Source organism: Rhinopithecus bieti, unplaced genomic scaffold, assembly GCF_001698545.2.
Source record: "Rhinopithecus bieti isolate Rb0 unplaced genomic scaffold, ASM169854v2 scaffold_24306, whole genome shotgun sequence".
In the NCBI taxonomy this organism is placed as follows: Eukaryota; Metazoa; Chordata; class Mammalia; order Primates; family Cercopithecidae; genus Rhinopithecus; species Rhinopithecus bieti.
In genome coordinates this window covers 3,160,853-3,184,257 of record NW_016811898.1, presented here as the reverse complement: position 1 = coordinate 3,184,257, position 23,405 = coordinate 3,160,853, and the positions used below count along the sequence as shown (strand labels likewise).

Here is a 23,405-nt window from a genome sequence, read left to right as displayed (position 1 = left end):
CAGTACATGTGAGGTACTTAAAACCTTACACACAAACTTGGTGCATAGTAAGTGCTATATTGTTATTTATTATTAATGTTCAAAAATGCCTTTATGTAGTTTGAGTTTACTCATTTAATAAATAGTAACTGAGCTCCTACTATGTTACTATGTGCCAAATGCTGTTCTGGGTGCTGAGGATACACCAGTGAGTGAAACTGGATAACCCCCTTTTACATTTGACTGGGGAGACAGAATAAATAAATATGTGGAATGGATGTGTAGTAGGGCTGAGAGGGGCCCGTGGGATCGTACACAACCTGGTGGGCGACATTAAAAGTTTTGGGTTTTATTTGCCTGAGATGGGAAGTTATAAAGAGATGACAAGATTGAGCACCCATTTTGGGGTCAGAGTAGCTCTATTAGGACTGGGTACCTGGTCTATATCCAATGGTTAATAAATTATTAGTAGTGTTTATTGTTACCCATCATTGTGTCTACAGGAGAGCCGTTCCGGGAGAGGGTTGTGAGAATGATCTTACAAGGACAGTGGGGTCCTCAGAAAAGAGAACCACATTTCCCTTAGCATGACAAAGGCGTGTCCAGGAACAATGGTGGTGACACACACCATTGCCCACCTGGCAGGACAGCACACCCAGAGCCTCGTGATGCTGAATTGACTGATTGGTCCTCTGCCTGGCGACGTCTCCGTTGTCCTCTCTCGCATTCTCTGTAGCATAAGTGAGCTTGTTGGCTAAACAGGGTGTTTGTGTATTGCTGTTTTCCCTCTGCAGTGTTTGAGAACAAAGATAAGATTGTGATCATCATGGAATATGCAAGCAAAGGGGAGCTGTACGATTACATCAGTGAGCGGCGGCGCCTCAGTGAGAGGGAGACCCGGCACTTCTTCCGGCAGATCGTCTCCGCCGTGCACTATTGTCACAAGGTACGGCTGCGACTGGCCCGCAGCTTTGACCATAGATGGTTTTTGTGGCACTGCATGATTTTTTTCCTGTTATAAAAGTGATATCTGTTCATGGCAACGTGTATGGAGAATTTATGAACTAGAAATAAGAAAATTACCATCACCCACGATTCTGGAATCCAGGGATAACCCATTTTTGACATTTTCGCTTGTTTCCTTTCAGTTTTCTTCCTCCTCCTTCTCACATTTTTTTTTTTAGGCAAACTCTTAATTTTGAATAATTTTAGATTTACAGGAAAGTTTCAAAGGTAGTACAGAGAGTTCCCATCTATGCCTAACTCAGTTTACCCTAATATTAACATCTTACATGTCTGTGATACGTTTGTCAAAATGGAGACACCAATGACCTTTTTCTGTTCCAGCATCCAATCTAGGGTACCACACTGGATTCAATTTTACATCGTTTGTGTCATGCTTTTTTACTTAATATTTTGATCTAAATGTTTTCCTATATTATTAAAAATTCTTTGTGATTCTTGATCGTTGGACATTGAGGCTGTTTCTAATTTCTGGTTATTACAAACAGTGATCAATATCTTTACATATGAATATTTTCCTCTCATGTGAATAATTTACTTAAGAGAGATTCCAAAAGTAGAATTACTGGGAGAAATGTTCTTGAAACCTTTCTGTACTCTTGGTCCCTTTTCTTGCATAGGTCACCTACATGCACATACGTCTTATTACAGCACACCTTGATGGGATGTGCTCAGAAGATAATCCAAGCTAGTTGGGAGGCTGAGTGGGGAGGATTGCTTGAACCCAGGAGTTCAAGACCAGCCAGGGCAACATAGCAAGATCCAGCTTTGAAAAACTTTTTTAAAAGTAGGCAGGCATGAGGTTGCACACCTGTAGTCCCAGCTGTTTGGGAGGCTGAGGCAGGAGGATCCGTTGAGCACAGCAGTTTGGGGCTGTAGTGAGCTATGATGTTGCCACTGTTCTCCAGCCTGGGTGACAAAGTGAGACCCCACCTCCAAAATAATAATAATAATAATATAGCCACAGTAGAGTCACTCTTGGTTTCTGGAAAAGGCATGAAGAACACAGATAATTACAAGCCATGTCTCAGCCATTATTGTTATTAATCATTGTGGCCATGATTTTCATCTCATCCAGACTTTCTCCAGATCTGTCACACCCTGAACAGTCATTTACTTTGAGGATAATGTGACTTGAGTCCAACAGGGCATCCAAAACAGAGTCAACTTGTTTATACAAATGATTGCAACATGGGGCCTCCTGGTTTGTTAAATATTGTATTTAATTGAGAGTGGCTCTGTAAGTAATTAGAAGACAGTCACTCCAATCTGAAACCCTTAACCCATGTGAACATTGTTTGACCTCTCTTTGTTGACTCAAAACGTGCTCATGATTTGAATCGTATAATATTTTGTATTTCATCATCAGGTATCATTGTAAATCACCATAGAGATGATATTTTTGTTATTTGAAGTGTATGAACACTTGGATTCTGTATGAATGAGGCTTTATTAGACTCATTTCATCTTATTACGAAAACCAGGAATGAAGCAATGTAAACCAAACTGTTCCTGATATTTACAATTAATGGAATCAGGCGCCTTGTAGTCGACATCTTTCTTCTAAGAGACTTGGCTTTGTGCATTTCTGAATTCAGAAGGCCTCCTTGCAGGCTTGAATTAGAAAAAGATTAGTAGAAATACATGTTTTCATTTCTCCCTCTGAGCAGTGCTTTTGGAGATATTAAGAATGGTCAAATGAAAAGGAAAATAAACAAGAAAGAACCACCCATAAACATGCCTGTTGGTTCACTCAGAAGAGCAGCTTTGATTGCAGATGTCCTTTATGCTGAATGATGTTCAGAATCATTCAGTGCCCCCCGCTACTTGTCCACGCACCCCCAAATAGCCAGTTCTTTCAGGCCCACTGCTCTTCCCATGCCCACCCACCCCCTAAAAAGATAATAAAAAAGATAGTCTCAAAAAAGAATGAAGAAGACCAATGGTTACTGCTGTGTAGACCGACAGCCTATTGGCTGATGACTGCTTTTCACACTTCAGCTGGCTGGCTGCTGGTCATTGAAGTTCAGCCTCCAGCCTTGCCAGAGTTTGCCTGAATGGAAAGGTCAGGCAGGACGGCAGCCACCTGCTTCGGTCAGGCCAGTGGTCCCGGTCTCATTGGTCTGCGCTCACGCTTCACCTTTCACCCAGCCCTGAGTCCTGCTGAGCAGAGAGGGACTTCCTAAGTCTTCTCTCCAGGCTGCTTAGGAAATGTTATCCTCAGGACACATCAAAATGAGTCGCAATAGATTGAGCCAGATGTCTTTCCAGCATTGGGTAGGCAGGCAGGCACACAGACAGACAGACAGACAGACGAGGAGTGCCTGTGAGCCCCACAAGTCTTGAGTCCCCAGCAGAGAAATCTGCTTCTTCCCTGGGAATCCCATCCCAGACAGACATTGTTTGCCGCTGCCTGGGATTATATTGCTTTCACACAGTGGAATTACATTCCGACAAAGAATCCCCCTGCTGTTTTACAGGCTCTGGGGGAAAACAGATTCCAGTCATTTTTCCCTTAACCACACAGCAAGTGACTAATGCTCTCCTGTCGCTGATCGGTTGCTGGCGGGGGAGCGTCAAGACAGTGAGAGCAGCCTGAAGGATGGAGGCGAAGACCACCGGGCTGGCGCATTTCTTTAATCTGTCAGACATTTCCCTTTGCGCACCCTCCTTCTTCCTCTTTCTCTCTTGTTCTCATCCCAGCCGCTCCCATTCAATTCCCTCTTTGTCTTCTCATTTCAGAACGGTGTGGTCCACCGGGACTTGAAGCTGGAAAATATACTGCTCGATGACAACTGCAATATTAAGGTAAAGCTCTTGTCTTGTTGATTGATGTGCGGGGCCTGGGTCTAGCAGCCTTGTGGAGGCTTAACCCGCTCCAAGCCGCAGCCTGGAAATAAGGCAGCCACTTCCTACCTGGCAGGCTGGTGGGGAAGAGTCTCTTTGCTTGAGCTCAAAGTCCAGTTCAAACAATTAAATTCGACAAGCAGTTGATCTCCTACTACATGCTGGGCATTGTTCTTTCTCCCTGGGTAAGATGAGATGACTGAGATACAGTGTCTCTCCTCAGGAAGCTCATAGTCTAAAATCATCACCATAACAATACTTTTAGCAACCAATAGATACATGTGTATTTTATATTTTTGCCTGATATCACTTAAGTTCAATCTTTATGACAACTCTACAAGGTAGGTACTGTGATTTACATAATTTCACAGATAAGGCAACCGAGGCACAGAAAAACTAAGTAATTTGCCCAAGGTAATCCAATGGTAAAGAGTGGAGTTGGGATTTGAACCCATGTCTCTCTGATTCATGAGCCCAAATTCAAGTTGCTTTGCTTGATTTTCTAGCAGGGCCCTAAATTATTTTAGAGCTGGAACTGTTTTCCTGGCCATTTCTTTGTCACTCTCCACCCTGTCTCCTACTTCTCCCTCTCCACCTTCCCACTCCTGAAACCAGCCATGGACTTGGGAAGCTGACCAAAATGGGAATGGTGCTTGCTGTTGGGAAATAGCAAGTTCTGGAGTTTACTCACACAGAGAGTATTATTGCTGGCTGCTGCTGGAGCTGGAGAAAGCTCTCCTGGCCCGCAGGGTTCAAGTGCCTCCCGGGGAGCCCTCTGAATGTCCTTTTGACCACGTCTACAAAATAAGCAAATAAGGTTTCAAAATAAACGGAGCTCACTGCATGGGTTTCATTATGAAACGGCCTGAGTACTTTCGGCACCAGCAGGAGCCTTCCAATTGGCCGCTGGTGATGTTAGTGGCTTATCCCTGGTCCCTGGACAAAGCATGGGAATGATTTTTTGTTGTCGCTGCTATCAGTGGAGGAGCGTGTGATGAGACTTATTTCCTTGCTTGGAAGGATGGAGTCGCTTTGGTGTTGGGATTCTCTGTACAGATCATGGCGGCAACCATTAGTCACCATCATCCTTTGAGAGGCCCCTGGAAGCCATGACCCAGTGACCTCTTGCTCTTGAAGACTGGTTGACCGTAGTCACATGCAGTCCATAGAATAAGGAGGAAATAGTTGGTCGAAGTAGTTCTCCATGGGAATAGGAAGTGGAATCTCAGGGTCTATTTCTGGCAAAGTGGTTGGATTATTCTAGAAGGAGCACTGGTTATAGAGTTAGGAAATTCTGGGCTGTGTGGCTTACTAGCTTCTTGAGACTGGGAAAACCACTTAACCTTGTTTCCTCAACTGTAAAATAGGGTAACAGTGCTACCCACAGGCCTGCTTAGAGTAGTGAATGAGACATTCTGTGTTTAGTTTTGTAAACTGCTAAGCACTCGTGTCCGAATGAGTCAAAGTTAAAAGCAGTGGCTTTGGAGTTAGATATTGCAACCCTGCCCCTTAGTAATGGCAAGATTTGGGGTAAGTTTCTTGATGATTTAGGCTTTAGTTTCCTCATCTGTCAAGTAGGGATGCCAGTTCCTATCTCTGCAGATTATTGTTTATTTGTTCTTTTTTTTTTTTTGATGAATATTTTCTGAACAGTTACTGTGTGCAATGTCCTGTGCCCAGTCCTGGGGAGTCCATAACAAACGTGAAGATTTTAGACAATACTACAATCAAAGCAATTCACGCTTAACTGTTACTATACCGGGAGCCTGCTTAAGTGGCTGGCTACTGGAGAGGGAATTAAACTGGAAGTCAGCTGCTCTGAAGATGCCTAGGTCCTGGGGAGTGGTGATCAGGTCATGGCTGAAAATTGGTCCTGGCTTGAGGGCCACATTTTCTAAGGGTTTGTGTCATCAACCTTATTGACTTCCTCTCCAGATTTCTTCCTGCCACCTGCCCCAGAGCGCTCAAAACTAAATGTCAGCTTTACAAGGCCTGGAATGTGAGCCTCTTGCCTAGGGATTGGGTTCTATGGTGCAGTGTGACCCCTTGGTCCCATGATGTATTCCCAGAAGTGATAAGACACATAGCTTTCTATGCAATCATAGAATTCCCTAATGGAGGAAAAGAATGATTAGAATTCTGAAAGCAATTGTGCAGGGAAACAGTGAGGCAGGAGCCCAGAAGAATGGCTTCGTTTGTGTAAGCAAAAGGGCAATGATGTTGGGCCTGACAGTTCCCCTGCACCAAGTTCTTCGACCTGGGGTCCCTGTGCATGATGGAGGGAAAGAGCACACACACAAAACAGTATTAACAAGGAAGGCTTAGGCATACACTTTTCCTTAAGAATTTCTAATCCTGGCATTTCCCAAGGTAAAGCACGGGTACGCATGCACACATACATCCCAAAGAGAAACCAGATCTTCCCATTATCAACGCTTTTAAATTCCTTTCCTCCTTGTTCAAGGAATCCTACTCAGATCTGAGAATCTACATCTTCAAAGAACTTTGGGGTCATTTTCCAACCCCTTGTTTTAATGATTAGACCCAGAGAGTCTAGATGATAATGCCCATGACCACGCAGTGACTCAGTCTAGACTAAATTATTGTGTCTTTGCTTCCCCAGAGTGTAGACTAGTGCTTGGCACACAGTAGGTACTTCAAAATGGTTTGACTTTGGAATAAAGGAATGACGAGCCGGGATTAGAACTCATGTGTCTGACTTCAGGCAAATTATCTTTTCATCATCTCCCATCCACTTCCAAGGTTTTAGAAAATGTGATTCAGATGGTCTTGATTTGTCTTCTGGTGGTATATGTTCAACTCTTCCTGACTCAGCATTTTGCTGAAACATATTTAGAAAGGACCCTTGCTGACAAAGGCAGGCAGACACATGGCCACAAGCTGGCCTCCATGCTCAAGAGAGCCCCTGCCATCCGTGTCTGGACCTGGGGACCACGGACACATGAGCCACCAATGAACGGGACATGAGCAGCAGGGTCCTCTCTTGGAGCTCCCTCTGGTGCCTCTCTAAGTGTGGATCCATCTTCCATGTTTCAAGTGTGGAGGACTTTGGCCTAGGAAGCCTATATAAATGCTACTGGTTTAAACTTGTCATATGTCGCTGCAATGGTGGGGAGAGCCATGTAGCTCATTCCTCTCCCCTTCCCTGCCTGATGTTGATTTGCAGAGAGCACATCTGGCCTTGAAAATTATTTATCTGGCCTCTGCCAGAGGGTGTGGCTTCTAAAATATTCACACAGTCGGTCAGCAGAAAGAATGAGAGCAATGTGCTGCTTTGGGCTGCATTCCGCACTCTGGAAGCCTGTCTACTAAAATAGACACCCAGCACAGCATTAATTTGCAATTAATAAAAAACGGGCCAAATACACAGCCCACTCTCTGAGAGAGTGGAATGCTGACAATTCCCATAGAAGGCTCCTGTAAAATGTCTTACAATGAGAAGAGGTCCAGGCACCAGGGTCAGCCGACCTCCTCCGAGAGGGCTGGGAATCTGGTGAGCTCCCAGGGCTCAGAACAGAGGGGCTTAAGGGAAATGGCCTGCTGCCCCTTATGACAATGGAAACATGGCTGCTGTGGATAAGAAAAGAAGCTTTGAATGGCCAGGGCCAAGAAGAGATAGAAACCTCTGAAGCTTAACAAGACCAAGTGGGGCAGCTCAGAGTCAGCCTCTGGGCTTTGATGATATGAGTGTGAGAGCTGTATTCATGCATGAATTAATCAATTCATGTGTTGTGTGTATGTGTCCATGCACACCTGCATTCACTCATCCATTCCTGCATTTATTCACTGAGGAATTGAATATCTCTTCTGGGCAATATTTATTTGATCAGAAATATTCATTAAGGTCCTACTGTGTACTTGGCCCTGTGCTGGGGATGTAATAGAGAACTAGCTGGCCAAATTTCTGACTTGGAACTCAGGATCTAGCAGTTGTTAAACTGCAGTGATAATGAGCCGTGAGGAGGATACAGAAGTCAGTGAAGAAGAGAAGGTACCTGCTCTAGTGAGCTTAAAATTCCAGTTGGAGACACAGCAATCAACAAATAAACACATCATGTAATTGGCTGGCAGTGAAGAAAATCCATGCAGGGTGACAATGAAGAATAGAGTTGCTCTTTTAGCTAGAGTGCTCAGGGAAGGCCCCTGGTATAGGACTTGAATTCCTCTCATCCCCAAGCTGTCTCGGGCTTCTTGACCTTGGCACACATGGTTCACACTGTCTGGAATGCTCTGCTCGTTCCTTTTGCCTGCTCCTTCTTTGAGTTCTCTGCTTGAATGTCTCTTCTTCCAGGAGGCCTTCCCTGATCCTCCTCCCTTGGCAGGGCCAAATGGCCCTGTGTAATGTATTCTGGAAGTTCTGAGCAGGAAGTAGTGGGTCTGTCTGGCTGGATGGACCAGAAAGCGTTCATGTAGGAAGAGGAATTGAATTGGGTTTTGAGGGCTGGGTAGGAGTTTGATAGTAAGGAACATGATAATGGCTTTTCAAGAGGAAGAAACAGCAAGCACAGGAACACAGCATGGGGACTAGAAAAGGAAAGTATTGGGAGGCCGAGGCGGGTGGATCACAGGGTCAGGAGATCGAGACCACGGTGAAACCCCGACTCTACTAAAAATACAAAAAATTAGCTGGGCGAGGTCCAGCTACTCGGGAGGCTGAGGCAGGAGAATGGCGTGAACCGGGGAGGTGGAGCTTGCAGTGAGCCGAGAGCGCACCACTGCACTCCAGCCTGGGGACAGAGCGAGACTCCGTCTCAAAAAAAAAAAAAAAGAAAGAAAAGGAAAGTAATGCTTTCTGAGCCCCTGCTAGAAGCTAGAGCCCCATGTCAGACCTTCCACGCCTTATTTCATTTGGTCCTCAGAATGTCTCCACTGGGGTGGGTGTGGCTACATCATTTTACAGATGAGGAGGCTCTTGCAGCAAATAAGTGATGGGACTGGCTACAAACCTATGGCTATTTGACTCTAAAGACCAGACACCTGATGAATTCTACCCTCTACTCTCACTATCCAAATTTGCCCCACATCTAAGAGCACATCACACGAGGGCACTGTTTGGTCTGTGCTTTAGTCAGCCTTACCTTGTCTGCAGGCAGGCTTGCAGACAGCTGTCCCTGCGAGAGACTCTCCAAGTGCTAATGGTGGCTGATGGCCAGGCTGAGTCATGGTGGCCAGAGTAGCCATGCAGGGATGCCAGGGCTGTGTGCTGTGAGCTGGCACTGGCTGCTCATTAGCATCCATGGGAGCTGCTGCTTGGACGCACCCTCTTTTAAGAGCCTCCTCACATTGTTCGTGGTGGGAATTTCTTTTCTTTTAAGAGAGGCGGCATGAGTTTAGATCCTCCGAAGATGGAAGCTGGCCCCACTCACTTCGGCTCCTTGTTCCACTCCCCGCCTTCACTTCCTGGCAACTCAGGAGTGAGGCTGTGGTGGGTGAAGCCACAACGATCAACTCCAAGGCCGGAAAGGAGTTATGGAGTGTATCTTCCTGGATGGAATTGCTGATTTCTCGAAGAGTTACACAGAAAGTGCATTTCCTCGTCAGCCACCTGACAGCAATAACTCCCCTTTATGTAGCAGTTTACAGCCAAGGCAGCTGTTGACCGATGTCTCAGGCAAGCCACTTTACCACCCTGTGCCTCAGTTTTCTTATCTGCAAAATAAGGATAATGTTAGAATTCACTATCCGCAGTCCTCCAGATAGGATTGTTGTGAGAATTTACTACATTAATATATGTAGCACTCATAGAACTGTGCCTGGCACATAGCAATGCTGCTACTGTTACTTTTATTTTTAGAGACAGGGTCTTGCTCTCTCACATAGACTGGAGTGCAGGGGCACCATCATAGCTCACAGCAGCCTTGAACTCCTGGCCTCAAGCAGTCCCCCTGCTTTAACCTTGAAAAACTCTGGGATTGCAGGCATGAGCCACCACACCCGGCCTCTTTTCATTCTTTTCTTGTTTAATCTGGCTTTGATTTTCACAGCACCAAGCGATTGGTGGCATCGCAATTCCACTTTCCAGCAAAGGAATGTGAGACTCAGAGAGGCTAAATAAAGTAGTCACAGCTAACGTTTATTGAAGGCCTACTGTGTGCTAGGTAGGCATGGTGCAAGCACTTCCACGGATCAGTTTATTTGGTTTGATACCAGCACTTCCAGGTAGGTGACATTATTATCATCAACTCCATGTTATAGATGAAGAAATGCAGGCTCAGAATGGCTAATGTGCAAGTATGTATTATACACTGGGGCTCTTGTTAAAATGCAGTTTTAGTGGATCTGGGGTGGGGCCTGAGTGTCTCAGGTTCTGAAATGGTCCCAGGTGATGCTAATGCTGCTGGTCCGTGGGCCAGATTGGAGTGGGGTGGGATTAACTAAAGTGCCTTCGGTTAGATGCTGGTAAGAGGTGAGGCTGAGATTTGAACTCAAGTACTCAAACCCTGAATCTTTTCCTTTTCCCATCCTACGATGCAGCTTCTCACCCTGGACATGCCTCTGTTATAAACGAGTGATAAGATCTCCTGGCTCTTTAATGAGCAGTGGCTTTAATGCTTTCGGTTTCCCGTTTGCCTGGTCTAACAAACAATTGTGAAGTTGGCCAAACCATCAGCCTGCCATAATGGCTGTAATTTATAGCATCAGCTGGTCCCAGGACTGTTCTAGGAGCTTTACATACGTTTTCTCTACTCTTCTTACCTATGTGAGGTGGGTTCTAGTCTGAGTCCCATTTTGCAGATAAGGAACTCGAGTGACTTGGCAGGTCCCACCCATCACCTAGTAACGACAAAGCCATGGTTAGCCCCAAGTTCTCCTGGCCCCAAAACATCTGATCTGTGGAGTGCACCATACTTCCTCTTAAACACTGCAGATGACTGTTAGACCATCACTAATTATTATCATTGCCATCAGCATCCTTTCCTATCAGTTAATGTCAGCAAGGTGACACTTAGTTTTCACCAGACGAGCTCATTATTAACAGTGTTCTGGAGTTAATCCTTTTATGGTGGTAAAATATATGTAACATGAAACTTACCAGTTTTAGGTACACTGTTCAGTGGCATTAAGTATACTCATATTGTTGTATAAGCATTACCATCATCCATCTCTAAAATGTTTTCACCTTTCCCAGCTGAAACTCTGTCCCCACTAAACAGTAACTCCCCTTTCCCCCTCCTCCCAGCCACTGGCAATCTCCATTCTATTTTCCATCTCTATGAATTCGACTACTCTAGGGACCTCATGTACATGGAATCATATAATATGTGTCCTTTTGTGTCTGGCTTATTTCACTTACATAACGTCTTCAGGGTTCATCTGTGTTGTAGTGAGGTTAATCCTTTTGAAATATGAATGAATAATCACTTCCTCATTTATCTTTCTAACCCCAATTTTCATGCAGCAGGGAGCACCTCCGGAAAGGCTTGATAACAATAAAAACTCCAAATATTAAGGACCCAAGCCTTGAGTTCCATGGCTCCTTTTGAGAATCAAGGCTGAACTGAAGCACAGGGCAGGGGTAGAAGGTGGTTCTGAACCAGTATAGAGCAGGGAAACAGTCAGAACAACAAGTGAAAATGCCAGCTAGGTACCTTCCTCCAAGGCTTACTTGCTAGTGTGTCAGCAAAATACTACAGCCCAGTCGCCTCCTTGCTGGAAAGTCATCCTCTCCTTTTACAGCTGATGTTCTGTTGGAGGAACTGTACGGCTTGGGAAGATCCATGCGCTCCTTCATATACTTGCTGCCCCTTTTTGCAACCTTCAGCAAAACTTCTTATGCCCTGGAACCTTCAGCTGCTTCACTTTTAGAGCGAGGGGCAGGATTGACATCTCTCAGGGCTCTTTCAGGTCAAAGTAATTCTGAGATGCGATTAGTTTTGTTTTATGATGTTTAAAATCAATATTTCTCAAATTTCAGTTTTTCATCCTTTTCATGGATTTTACCTTTCCGCAGTATCCTCACTGCTATTTTACTTAATATTTTTGTTGCGTTCAGGTCACTCTTTAAAGTTCTGTCTATTTGAAAAAGAAGCCCTAAATAATTACCTTAAGTGGAAAACCAGAATCACTTACCAAGAATAGAAGATAAGCTCAAAACTAAGTATAATGGAAACCAAATAGCATTATGAAGTTCCAACTTCATGTTGGTTGCTGCTGCAGGCTAGGCCCGAGGCCTGGTCTCTTGAATAAATACTAAAGAGATACTGAAGACACACCAGTGCCCAACCGAGACTTTCTCCTTGACTTAATCCAAAGAACTGAAGGTGAATCCAGAAAGGAATGAATTTTTCATTTTATTATTCAACATTATTTAATTCCATTATTATTTGGCATCTAAAATTTCTGTATTTCTTCACTGTCAAGAGTCCCTGGCATTGGGATAGACTCTGCTTCTAGGATAATGAAGATAATTAACTCTCTGGATTTAAAGTTGGGAAGCAAATATATATAATGAGCTCCAACTCTGGGCCAATTACTGTTGTAAGGACTTTACATACTTTTTGTCATTTAATCTCCGCCATGGCACAGTAGGGATAGACCCTCTTCCTAACGCTATTTTACAGATGAGAAAACTGAAGCTTCAGAGAGGTTTCATAACCGGGGCCATTTCCCCTCCTATCAGTAGTTGATATAAGTTCCATATGGCATTAAATCTTAGAGCCGAAGCCTAAGTTTCAAAGGCTCAAGGTTTGAGAACGCTCTGTGTGTGTGTGTGTGTGTGTGTGTGTGTGTGTGTGTGTGTTGATTAATACTGCTTTCCCTTCGAAGTGCCAAGAACACAGGCTAATCTGGATTTCTATTAATCTTGTGTCAGTGGCAATGACAGTTTTACTGGGAGAGGCTGATAAACATCAGTCTGCGAGGATGGGAGTGGGCCATAACATAAACACACTTCTCCAGAGCCGCTACAGAGCAAACGGGGCTGCCCAGATTCGGAGTGAAAACTCCCAGCGTGAGCGTGCACATGTGCAGTGGGTGCCTCTCACACGCACGTGAAGCTCATATGGTGCCCCAGGCACTGCTGCCAGGCGGGAAGGGAATGCGTTTTCCTGTGTGTAGCCATTCCATGCCTCTTCTGATTGACAGGGCACACTTCATAAAGCTTCCAACCAACTTCCTGCAAGCAAGTCAGGGGCCTTGATAGGAAAGTGGAATTCAGGGCAATTAAGTGCAGTCTGAGCCCAGAGAATGCATTTTCTGAGGATGGTTGTACACCAGCTGCTTTCAATGACATTCCGTTCATTCAGGGATGACTTTTACAAAATAGGCTGCTTCTAGGGGCTGTGACCACAACAGAGCCTCGGTGGTATTCAGGCTGGGCTGTCTCTGGGCATGTGAATCATGCAGCTCTTTTCCAAGCTTCAAATGGAAATCAGCTTGGAGAATGATGGAAACCTACAGGGGCTCAGCTTGCAAGGTTGACTTAGAGTGGAGTGAAATATGCAGGTGACCCAGGGGAAGGGTGGCACTGTGGTTTGAAGCTTTAGAGACACGGGGGTTTATATTGCTGCATATTAGTTACTCATCTCCTTAAATGAGTGACCTCATCTCCTTAAACCTCAATTTCCTCATCTGTTAAATGAATTTTTCAAAAAATTTGCGGTAAAGTGGACATAACATAAAACTGACTATTTTAACCTTTTTTAGGCATAAAATGCATTCACATTGCTGTGTAAACCAGGTTTTTGTTAAGATTAGATTAAAGAATTTAAAGTGTTTGGAGCAGTACCTGATAACTGGAAGTTGTTCAAAAAGTGGCAATTAAGTTTATCATTATTATTATTATTTTGCATTATGTATTAATTATCTTGTGCTTTTCAAAATATAATGCCTATTCCAGTGACAAGTGTTTCTTGGGTATGGGCAGGTGCTAAGGAGTGGATGATACAAAGTTAAGGGGAGGATGTGGAACCTGCCAACTGCCTCAGGAAACTCAGAGTCTGGTAGGGAAAGCAAATATGTATATGTATGTATATATGCATATATATGTGTGCATATACATATACATATATATGTAAAAATGCTGTCATAAATAACACATAAAACACTTCAAGAAACCAAAGGAGAAGAGAATGATTCCAAGGAGTGTGGAGTACAGTGGAAACAAGGCTAGGTGAAACATTTGCATGAAACTTGAAGGTTATGAAGCACTTTTACACTCACAGTCTCATCTTTTTTTTTTTTTTTTTTTGAGATTGAGTCTCCCTCTGTGGCCCAGGCTGGAGTGCAGTGGTGCGATCTTCGCTCACTGCAACCTCTGCCTCTCAGGTTCAAGTGATTCTCATGCCTCAGCCTCCCGAGTAGCTGAGATTACAGGCATGCACCACCATGCCTGGCTAATTTTTATATTTTTAGTAGAGACGGAGTTTCTCCGTGTTGGCCAGGCTGATCTCAAATTCTTGACCTCAAATGATCTGCCCGGCCAAGGTCTCATCTCGATTGATATCTTTTTCTTCTTATTCTCATGATAATCCTGTGAGCTAGAACAGGGAAGGGATCATGGATTCCCATTTTCTGGTGGATAAACTGAGGCTCAAGGTCACTGAGTGACAGATGGATAGGTGCAGAGTTGGGCTGAAATATGATGACTCAAAACCCAATGCTGTGAGTCAATTAGTCCATTTCATCTCAGGTCACAAGACAGTCAAAATACAGTTCTGATCGGGGTGTGAGTGGATACAGAGGTGGTATCACCAGTTGCGTAGGTCAGGGGTTTTCCGCAGTGTGATATGCACGCCACTGCAGATGCAATATGATTGGGTAGACCACAGAGGGAGAATTCCTAAATTAATAGTTACACACTTTAAAGTTCATCAGAAACATCAAGCCAGTGATTTTGTGAATGTTATTTCTCAGAGCAAGTCTAAATTAAAGTTTAAATAGAGCGTCCATTTAAAGAATAATTTCTAAGTAAGTCGCAAAGCTTGTAGTCTGCAGATTTGGTAGAACTTGTGATGGATGCCAGGGACTGCAGCTAGGAAACACGGACCTGCTTGGGCTGAGTGGTCCTTTATGAAGACTCGGGGCTGGAGAGAAAATGGCGATCCAGCCAGCAGACCAACCCAGGTGCCCTTCATCCACTCTGTGTGCTGTGTGGTGTGAACTGATTCAACACGGACATAAACTGGAATGCTAACAAGTCTCCCTGGTTTTTGCTTCTCTTTGTAGATTGCTGACTTTGGGCTTTCCAACCTGTACCAGAAGGATAAGTTCTTGCAAACGTTTTGTGGGAGTCCACTCTATGCATCTCCAGAGATTGTCAATGGGAGACCTTACCGAGGGCCAGAGGTGAGCAGCTTGCCTGATGCGTATGGGGCAGGGGAGGGGAGGGAGAAGAGGGAGGAAGGGCAAAAATTGGATTTGAGAAATGCTTAAAAAAACAGAGCCTAAAAAAGTCAGCAAGGAAAACTTTTCCTTATACGATTATAAAAGCAATAATATATACTCCTGGGAGGAAATTTGGAAAACCCAGAAAAGCCTAAAGGAGAAAATAAAGGTACCTGCCATTCCCCCACAAAAGAGAATCACTTAATACTTTTGTGACTTTTAAACTTTTCCCAGTGAAGATCTCTGCATTTCAAAACTAATTGAGATTAAGTTAATAAAAGGCAAGATATACATATGTATATGACACACATATGTATATCTTGCCCTTTACTATCAAAACTATCTTGTGACACTTTCCAAATTCATTATTAAAAACATGATTTTCGGCCGGGCACGGTGGCTCACGCCTGTGATCCCAGCACTTTGGGAGGCCGAGGCGGGTGGATCACGAGGTCAGGAGATCGAGACCATTCTGGCTACCATGGTGAAACCCCGTCTCTACTAAAAAATATAAAAAAATTAGCCGGGCGTGGTGGCGGGCATCTGTAGTCCCAGCTGCTTGGGAGGCTGAGGCAGGAGAATGGCGTGAACCTGGGAGGCGGAGCTTGCAGTGAGCGGAGATCGTGCCATTGCACTCCAGCCTGGGTGACAGAGCGAGACTCTGTTTCAAAAAGAAAAAAACAAAAAAAACCAAAAAAAACCCAACATGATTTTAATGACATTTTATTGATGAATATACCATAATTTATTTAGTAATGTCTAGATGTGAACATTTAGTTTTTTCCCTATTATATCAAAACAGACACAACAAACAAAAGATTGCCTCACTGTGGAGTAAATATCTTTTTTTGTATATCTTTTTGGCAGCATGCATATCTGACTAAGGAAATACATTTTAATGACATCTTCTAATTCATGAGAAATACATTTCCCTACATGCTAGTGCTTTCAAGGGCCACTGTAAGATATGGGTATGTGGAAATTTTATTTTGAAAATGAGTGAGTTGTGGGTGATGATTCTCTTTTTGAAAGATGGTTCTCTTTTCAGAGAAGTTCATCCACTCAGTATCCTTTAAATAGCCGCTGCTCAGTGTGTTGAAATGTTTTCTTTTAAATATTTATCTGTTTGAGAGTGTTTCGGGGCAGGGCTGAAGGGTAAAGAGAAGGATGCCAAGACCATTTATCAACTGCAATGAAGAGAAAGTCTTTCTAAAATAAGAATGCGAGGGAGGAGCATAGAACTCAATTTACAAACTTGTAGAAACTCAACACTAAATTTCTCATAGATAATGAGTATTTTGGTCTTTGATGACCTGTTTTTTGAGGTTACAGGCTGGCAGCCTGTGATCTGGTCAGCAAACTCCTTTATTTGGTCACCTTAGTTTTTATTTTAAAAAATTGAGCAAACACGTAATAATTAGGAGATTCCATATAAAAGTTTGGCTTCTGACTTCTCTTGAAAAACCAAAGAATCTAGTAGTGCTAGGCCCATATTACTACATGGCAGCAATTAGCTAAACAGAGGTTGTCTGCCTAAGACGGGTGAATGTACTGTACAGTTTGTCTCCATCCCCAACACTCTATGTCGTAACCCCAATTCTTTCTTGCTTTGTGTATATCTGTTGTTTGCTTGGCTCTTACAAGACTTCAGTTTGTAATTCCTGATTCATTTGAAGAAAGTGCAGGAAGGAATTGATTCCTGGATTAGGAATGAAGAGCCCCGCATCCCAGTTTTACCTCCATCACTGGGGTAGGGCCTCTGGAGAAACCATTTAGGTTCTTCCTGCCTCAGTATTCTCATCTGTCAAATGGGGCTGAAAATAGTCCTGGCCCTAACTGCTTCACAAAATTGTAGTGAGGATTAAATAAGATAATCTGTTTAAGAAAGTACTTTACTAGTTGGGACCACTGGCCTCTGTTCAGAATGGAAAGGTCAGGCTCTGTAGCAGGTCCCAGCTCCATTGCTGTCAGATGTCAGGCTGCACTGGGAACCTGTCTTCCAGGTGCTAAATTCAGTTCCTGGGGGCACTGGGGGTGGCTGCTCACAGGCTGTGATGCTAATGGTTTGGAAGGCATCTTGGGATCTGTTTCCCAGCTCCTATATGTGCTGTCTCTCTGCTTCAGGTGGACAGCTGGGCCCTGGGCGTGTTGCTTTACACCCTTGTTTATGGAACAATGCCCTTCGATGGTTTCGATCACAAAAACCTCATTCGGCAGATCAGCAGTGGAGAGTACCGGGAGCCCACGCAGCCCTCAGGTGCGTGCCCTGTGGAGGGAGGGTCAGAGGTGGAGGGGAGAGAGATCTGTTTACCGACTCTCATTTTCTGCTTTTGTTTTAGTGTGTCTGTCTGGAGTCTCCTGGTTTTCCTCTTTCTTCTTCCCAGAAGCATCATCCTTGGCAAAGCTTGCTTGTTAGGCTGCTTTCCCCAAACCTTCCCAAAGAAACTTTTCAGAGCACACATTCTAGGAGTCCTGTTTGCTTGCTGTGTGGATCTGGGCAAGTCACTTAAGCTCTTTGGATTCAGATTCTCCACCATAAATAAAAATTTTGGAAAAGGTGTTAGACGAGGTCTCTCCCAGTCTGAGTAGACATAGAAACCACCCACCTCAGAATGTAAATACTGTGAGTGTGGCCACTGCTCTGTCTCTCACTACTGTGCCATTGGCATAGGATATGGCTCATGGGCACTGTCTCATTATTGATTTCTGCATAACAACTCTACCCCATCTGCCCCCACAAAACCAACTCAGTGGCTTACACAACCTTGAAATCATCTCTTTCACTCCTGTGGGTTGGGAGGTGCTCTTCTGGCCTTGGGGTTTTCCTATAGTTATAAGTAGATGGCAGCTGGGGCTGCTGCTGGGGCTGAACAGTGGACCTTCCTAGGTGCTCTCTGAGGTGCCACCCCACAGTGGCAGCAAGGGGTTCTAAGTAAGAGGAATAAAAAGTTGCTGAGCCTTCTTTCTTCTTTTTAAATTTGTTTTTCTTGAGACAGTGTCTTGCTCTGTTGCCCAGGCTGGAGTGCCAGTGCTATGTCCACGCTTGTACCCAGATTGTGTCATATCTGCTGTGTTCTACTGGTCAAGACAACCATGGCCATGAGCTCCGTCTCTTGATGGGGAGCATCATGCCTGTACAGAGGGTGTGTACAGCTGGTCATCACTGGTCATTTTTGTTAAAAAACGAAGTTAACATTGGCACTTCATTTATATACATACTAGACACATGCATATATATATATACGAATACATATGTATATCTATATATCTGTACATACACAGTTGATTCTCATTATTCATAGTAGTTATGTTCTACAAAGTTGCTACAAACACTGAATTTGTGAATACTGAACTCTTGCTCCTAGGGGAAATAGAGGGTTAGATTCCTGAGAGCCTCTGCTCACAATATGTTTGTCAACTGATTGATATATAACCTTGTTTTATGTGTGTCTCTGTTTAAAGACACCTTATTTAATCTATATTAGTTCATTAACATCAAACTCAACAGCCAACAGCACTGTAACTCATGCCTGAACAAAGCTGATCTAACACACTTATTTTCTCCATAAGGCACGTCACAGCCTTCTTGTGCTAGGAACACTAAACAGTGCTTCAGCACTGTTTTGGGGGCCCATTTAAAATGGAGGAATCACCAAAAAAAAAAAATTCCAAAACATGTGAGAAACACAGCACTAAATAGACTGAGAAAAGGACACTTTGTATGAGATCTGAAATAAGAAGGCAGAGTGTTGCCTTGTTTGACCTTAGCTGTGAATACATATGTGTGTTAGGTGGGGTGACTCTAATTTTTTGCTGCTCTGTGCATATGCAAAAATGACTGCAAAAGAGCTGTGAATATTGATTTTGAGGTTACAAATAAATTTTAGCGAGTAGAGAAATTTGCAAATACAGACCCTATGGATACTGAGGCTAGACTGTTGTATGTGTGTATATATAGATATGCATTCTCTCTCTATATATATATATAATTTTTTCAACAAGCCAGCCTATTCTTTTTGGAAAAATTCAGAATGACCTCTAAAGTGGTCTTCTTTGCCTCACCAGCTAACCGATGCCAATGCGGTTCCTGGCACATTGTAGGGGTTCAAGAAATACTCACTGAATGACTGAGGATGATCATCTTGGTACTTTTCAGAGGCGTTTCTTGCCCCAGTCCCTTTTACCAGGCCTTTGCCAGCTTCTCATTTGCCTACATAAGCAGCTGAGGGGAGGTGGCAGCTTCCCAGAATATAATTCACCCCAATTGGGGGAACACAGTTTGAACCTAAAAGTCAGTTTATAAGCTGTGAGAGTCAGTTGGTTCCTGTGGCCTTCTCAGCATCCCTTTAGGGGTTTTCCCTATATGTCTGGCAGCAGAAATTTGCAAGTAGAATTTTCAGACAGGCTGTGAATGGGTAGCAGATATAGATCACTTCTCTGATCTGACAGCTCAGTAGGAGATGGCTTATGTCAGAGAGGGAAAGAAGGCGAGCTCACTGAGTATTGGTCTCAGAACCTGGCCAGGACCTTGGGGGGAGGCCAGTTTTGGAGACAGCCGCTCTTACTGCCCAGGTGTGGCAGGTAAGTGCCTCTGAGCCACACTCCATGTTCTGTCTCTGGCATGCTTTCCCAGTGACTGCAGGTGCTATGTGTTTATACAAGCCCACCTACGGAGGAATAAAGAAAGCAATGGTGATCTACACCTGTTTTTCCTCTGGTAAAATGATATTCGCCAAAGGAATGGTGGGGCACTTCTCGGGGTCAAGTCTGGATTCTTTCTTGGTTACCTGACATTTTCTAAAGATTCAAGATGATGAAAAGCTTCATAGCTCTATGGCATTTGCTCACTTATAGGGAAAACATGCCACCATGTGATGGCACCCCAGCCTGTTCCAAGTCTTGATTACGCTTTTGATGGATGGTCTGAAAGGCTGGGGCATCCTGCTCCATAATGTGACTGGACCAGGTCTCCAAATGGATTTTTCCTAGAGGGAGTGTGTGTCTTTCATCACTGCTGGAGGGTCCCACTATCACAAAGCTAGAAGCTCCCACGTAATGCCCGATTCTTTTTGTCCCTTGTCCCTTAGATGCTCGAGGACTCATACGGTGGATGCTGATGGTGAACCCCGATCGCCGGGCCACTATTGAGGACATTGCCAACCACTGGTGGGTGAACTGGGGCTATAAGAGCAGCGTGTGTGACTGCGATGCCCTCCATGACTCTGAGTCCCCACTCCTGGCTCGGATCATTGACTGGCACCACCGTTCCACAGGGCTGCAGGCTGACACCGAAGCCAAAATGAAGGGCCTGGTCAAACCCACGACCTCTGAGGTCATGCTAGAGCGGCAGCGGTCGCTGAAGAAATCCAAGAAAGAGAATGACTTTGCTCAGTCTGGTCTGGATGCAGTGCCTGAAAGCCCATCCAAGTTGAGTTCCAAGAGGCCCAAGGGGATCCTGAAGAAGCGAAGCAACAGCGAGCATCGCTCTCACAGCACTGGCTTCATTGAAGGTGTAGTTGGTCCTGCCTTACCCTCTACTTTCAAGATGGAGCAGGACTTATGCAGGACTGGTGTGCTCCTCCCAAGCTCACCAGAGTCAGAGGTGCCGGGAAAACTCAGCCCCAAGCAGTCGGCCACGATGCCGAAGAAAGGCATCTTGAAAAAGACCCAGCAGAGAGAATCAGGTTACTACTCTTCCCCAGAGCGCAGTGAGTCTTCGGAGCTGTTGGACAGTAATGATGTGATGGGCAGCAGCATCCCCTCCCCCAGCCCCCCAGACCCAGCCAGGGTGACCTCCCACAGCCTCTCCTGCCGAAGGAAGGGCATCTTGAAACACAGCAGCAAATACTCAGCGGGCGCCATGGACCCGGCCCTGGTCAGTCCTGAAATGCCCACACTGGAATCCCTGTCAGAGCCTGGTGTCCCTGCCGAGGGCCTTTCCCGGAGCTACAGCCGTCCTTCCAGTGTCATCAGTGATGACAGCGTGCTGTCCAGCGACTCTTTCGACTTGCTGGATTTGCAGGAGAATCGCCCTGCCCGCCAGCGCATCCGCAGCTGTGTCTCTGCAGAAAACTTCCTCCAGATCCAGGACTTTGAGGGGCTCCAGAACCGGCCCCGGCCCCAGTACCTGAAGCGGTACCGGAACCGGTTGGCAGACAGCAGCTTCTCCCTCCTCGCAGACATGGATGATGTGACTCAGGTCTACAAGCAAGCGCTGGAGATCTGCAGCAAGCTCAACTAGCACTCCAGGGCGCCGGGGGCAGGTGGGGGTACGAGGGAGGAAGGGGAGCAAAACTTGGGCTCACAGGCTGGTTACCTCTTTGCTGGCCATGACAATAGACTGAAAAATGATTGGCACTGTCTCACTTGGCCAAGTTTGCAACCTTGAGCCAACACCTAAAAGGGAAGGGTGGGCTCTTCTGCCAGTTCTGACAACTGTCAGTCAGAATTTGGGCCCTATTTGGCATTTGCTTTATGGCACCTCCTAGAGGACCAGCTGTCCAGGAGAGGTGGTGTTGACTGGCACTCAGTGGGTAGAGAGGAAGCATATGGGGAGGGAGCATTTCCTTAGAAGTTATCCAAATGTTTCTGGAGGAGGGGCAGGAGACACTTGGGCTGCTTGCCTTGGGTGAGCCCAAAGAACTTGCCCCTTTTCTCCTTGCATTAGCAAGCTAGGTCTGGCTGCATGGAGCTGGCAAGTAGATTTCAGCAACTTGAGCTTGAGTTGATGATCAATTAATAGTGGCTGCCGGTTGTGCTGGTGTGAGTGGCCCACATCATAGGGAAGGAGTGCTGTGATTGACTAGTAATGGCTACCACAGGAAAGGGAAGGGAAGCAGTAGCACTAATGCTATGTAGTTGTCATCTTTGATCTGGCTAGGCCCTCAGAATCGGGTTTAGTCATCCTGTGGGATCTATGTTAACTCTTTCATGCCACTGGTGAGGCATTTGTTAATTTGCTACTCAACTTTGATGAAAGACAGGGCCTTGGTCAGAGAGAGAACACTCTGAACTCTGCTAAGGACATAGAGTTAGCCCATGGTGATTTAGCTCCTTGCTGTTCACCTCCTCCTTCCTGATGTCTGCCTTGCTCTACAGCACAACCTCTTGAGTGTGGACAGGGAGAAAGATGATGGTGTCAGAGGTAAAAACTATTGTATATGACAGGGCACAAGACGGTCTGTGATCTTTGCACAGATGAATGGAAGTTGATGTGCACCAACAAGAGGCAACTTGTCACTTTCTTTCTCAATATTAACTGGAATGCTGCCTCTTGGGTTCTCACATGCATGGATGCTTTGAGTTGGACGTGCTACTGTCCATAGTCTCCAGAGGATTACCTGGCTCAACCATTGGCTCTGTTCACCAATGACAAATGGTTTCCCCATCCACTGAGTGTAGCATCCTCAGAGGTAGACAAGTTTGCTTCTAGGGAGTTAGATGTAGGTGGGATATTGGGATGAGGAAAGGAAAATCAGGTAGACGGTGCTTTTCCCCCCCAAATCTAAGTATTCTATGTCATGGTTTTAAACTTTGACGTGAACTCCTGGGCTTTGGGGGAAAAGAAAATTCCATTCATTTAAATGAATAAGGTGTTGAAAGAGTGCAGGGGGTTGGGAGGAAGCATGTAAGAGAGTGAACATTTCCTTAGATGTCACCCAGATGGTTCTGGGGGAGGTAGAAAAGAGGTGCGGCAGGACTCTTATCTTAAAAAGTAAAAAAAGAAGAAAAAACACTAGATATGTAATTTCTAAACACCCGGATCACAATGACAAGATGCCACTCCAACCATGGGACACCTTCAGGATTCTAGGTTTGGACTTCCTGGTCTCTTTGGGATGACTTCAGATTCTGCTGGCCAAGGCAAATTGAACTCATTTCAAGATGGCCAGCACTGGTAGCCATGTAGATAGACAGGAAGACTGGTCTTGGGAACATCTTTGGAAAAACCAACAAAAAATAGTTCGTAGAGAGAGAAGAAAAAATTCACCTTACAGTGCTAAGAAAGTGCATTAGAATGGAGTTGCCCTTTCCTTAAGGAGACAGTTTGATTTCTCCCCTTGCCACCGGCTCTGGTGTTTTGGCTTGTGCATTCCTTCAGGTTGAGCTGAGCAGTGTGTTATGGGAAGCTGCTCAGTTTCCTTTCATTCAATTCCACCTCCTTCCTGAACTCTAATAGAGGTTAAAAGGGAAAAAAAAAAAAAAAATCT

The 23,405-nt window shown here is 44.9% G+C and overlaps 1 protein-coding gene across 1 annotated transcript in view; it reads left to right on the top strand.

The window, feature by feature from the left end:
- NUAK1 (NUAK family kinase 1) overlaps positions 1 to 22,928 on the top strand; it is a 74,451-nt gene extending 51,523 nt beyond the window's left edge. The window contains 5 exon segments of the mRNA XM_017895336.1: positions 774 to 925; positions 3,745 to 3,810; positions 15,037 to 15,156; positions 17,320 to 17,452; positions 20,283 to 22,928. Of these exon segments, the coding sequence (XP_017750825.1) occupies positions 774 to 925; positions 3,745 to 3,810; positions 15,037 to 15,156; positions 17,320 to 17,452; positions 20,283 to 21,436 (1,625 nt within the window). The 3' untranslated portion in view covers positions 21,437 to 22,928.
- The last annotated feature ends 477 nt before the right edge of the window (positions 22,929 to 23,405 follow it).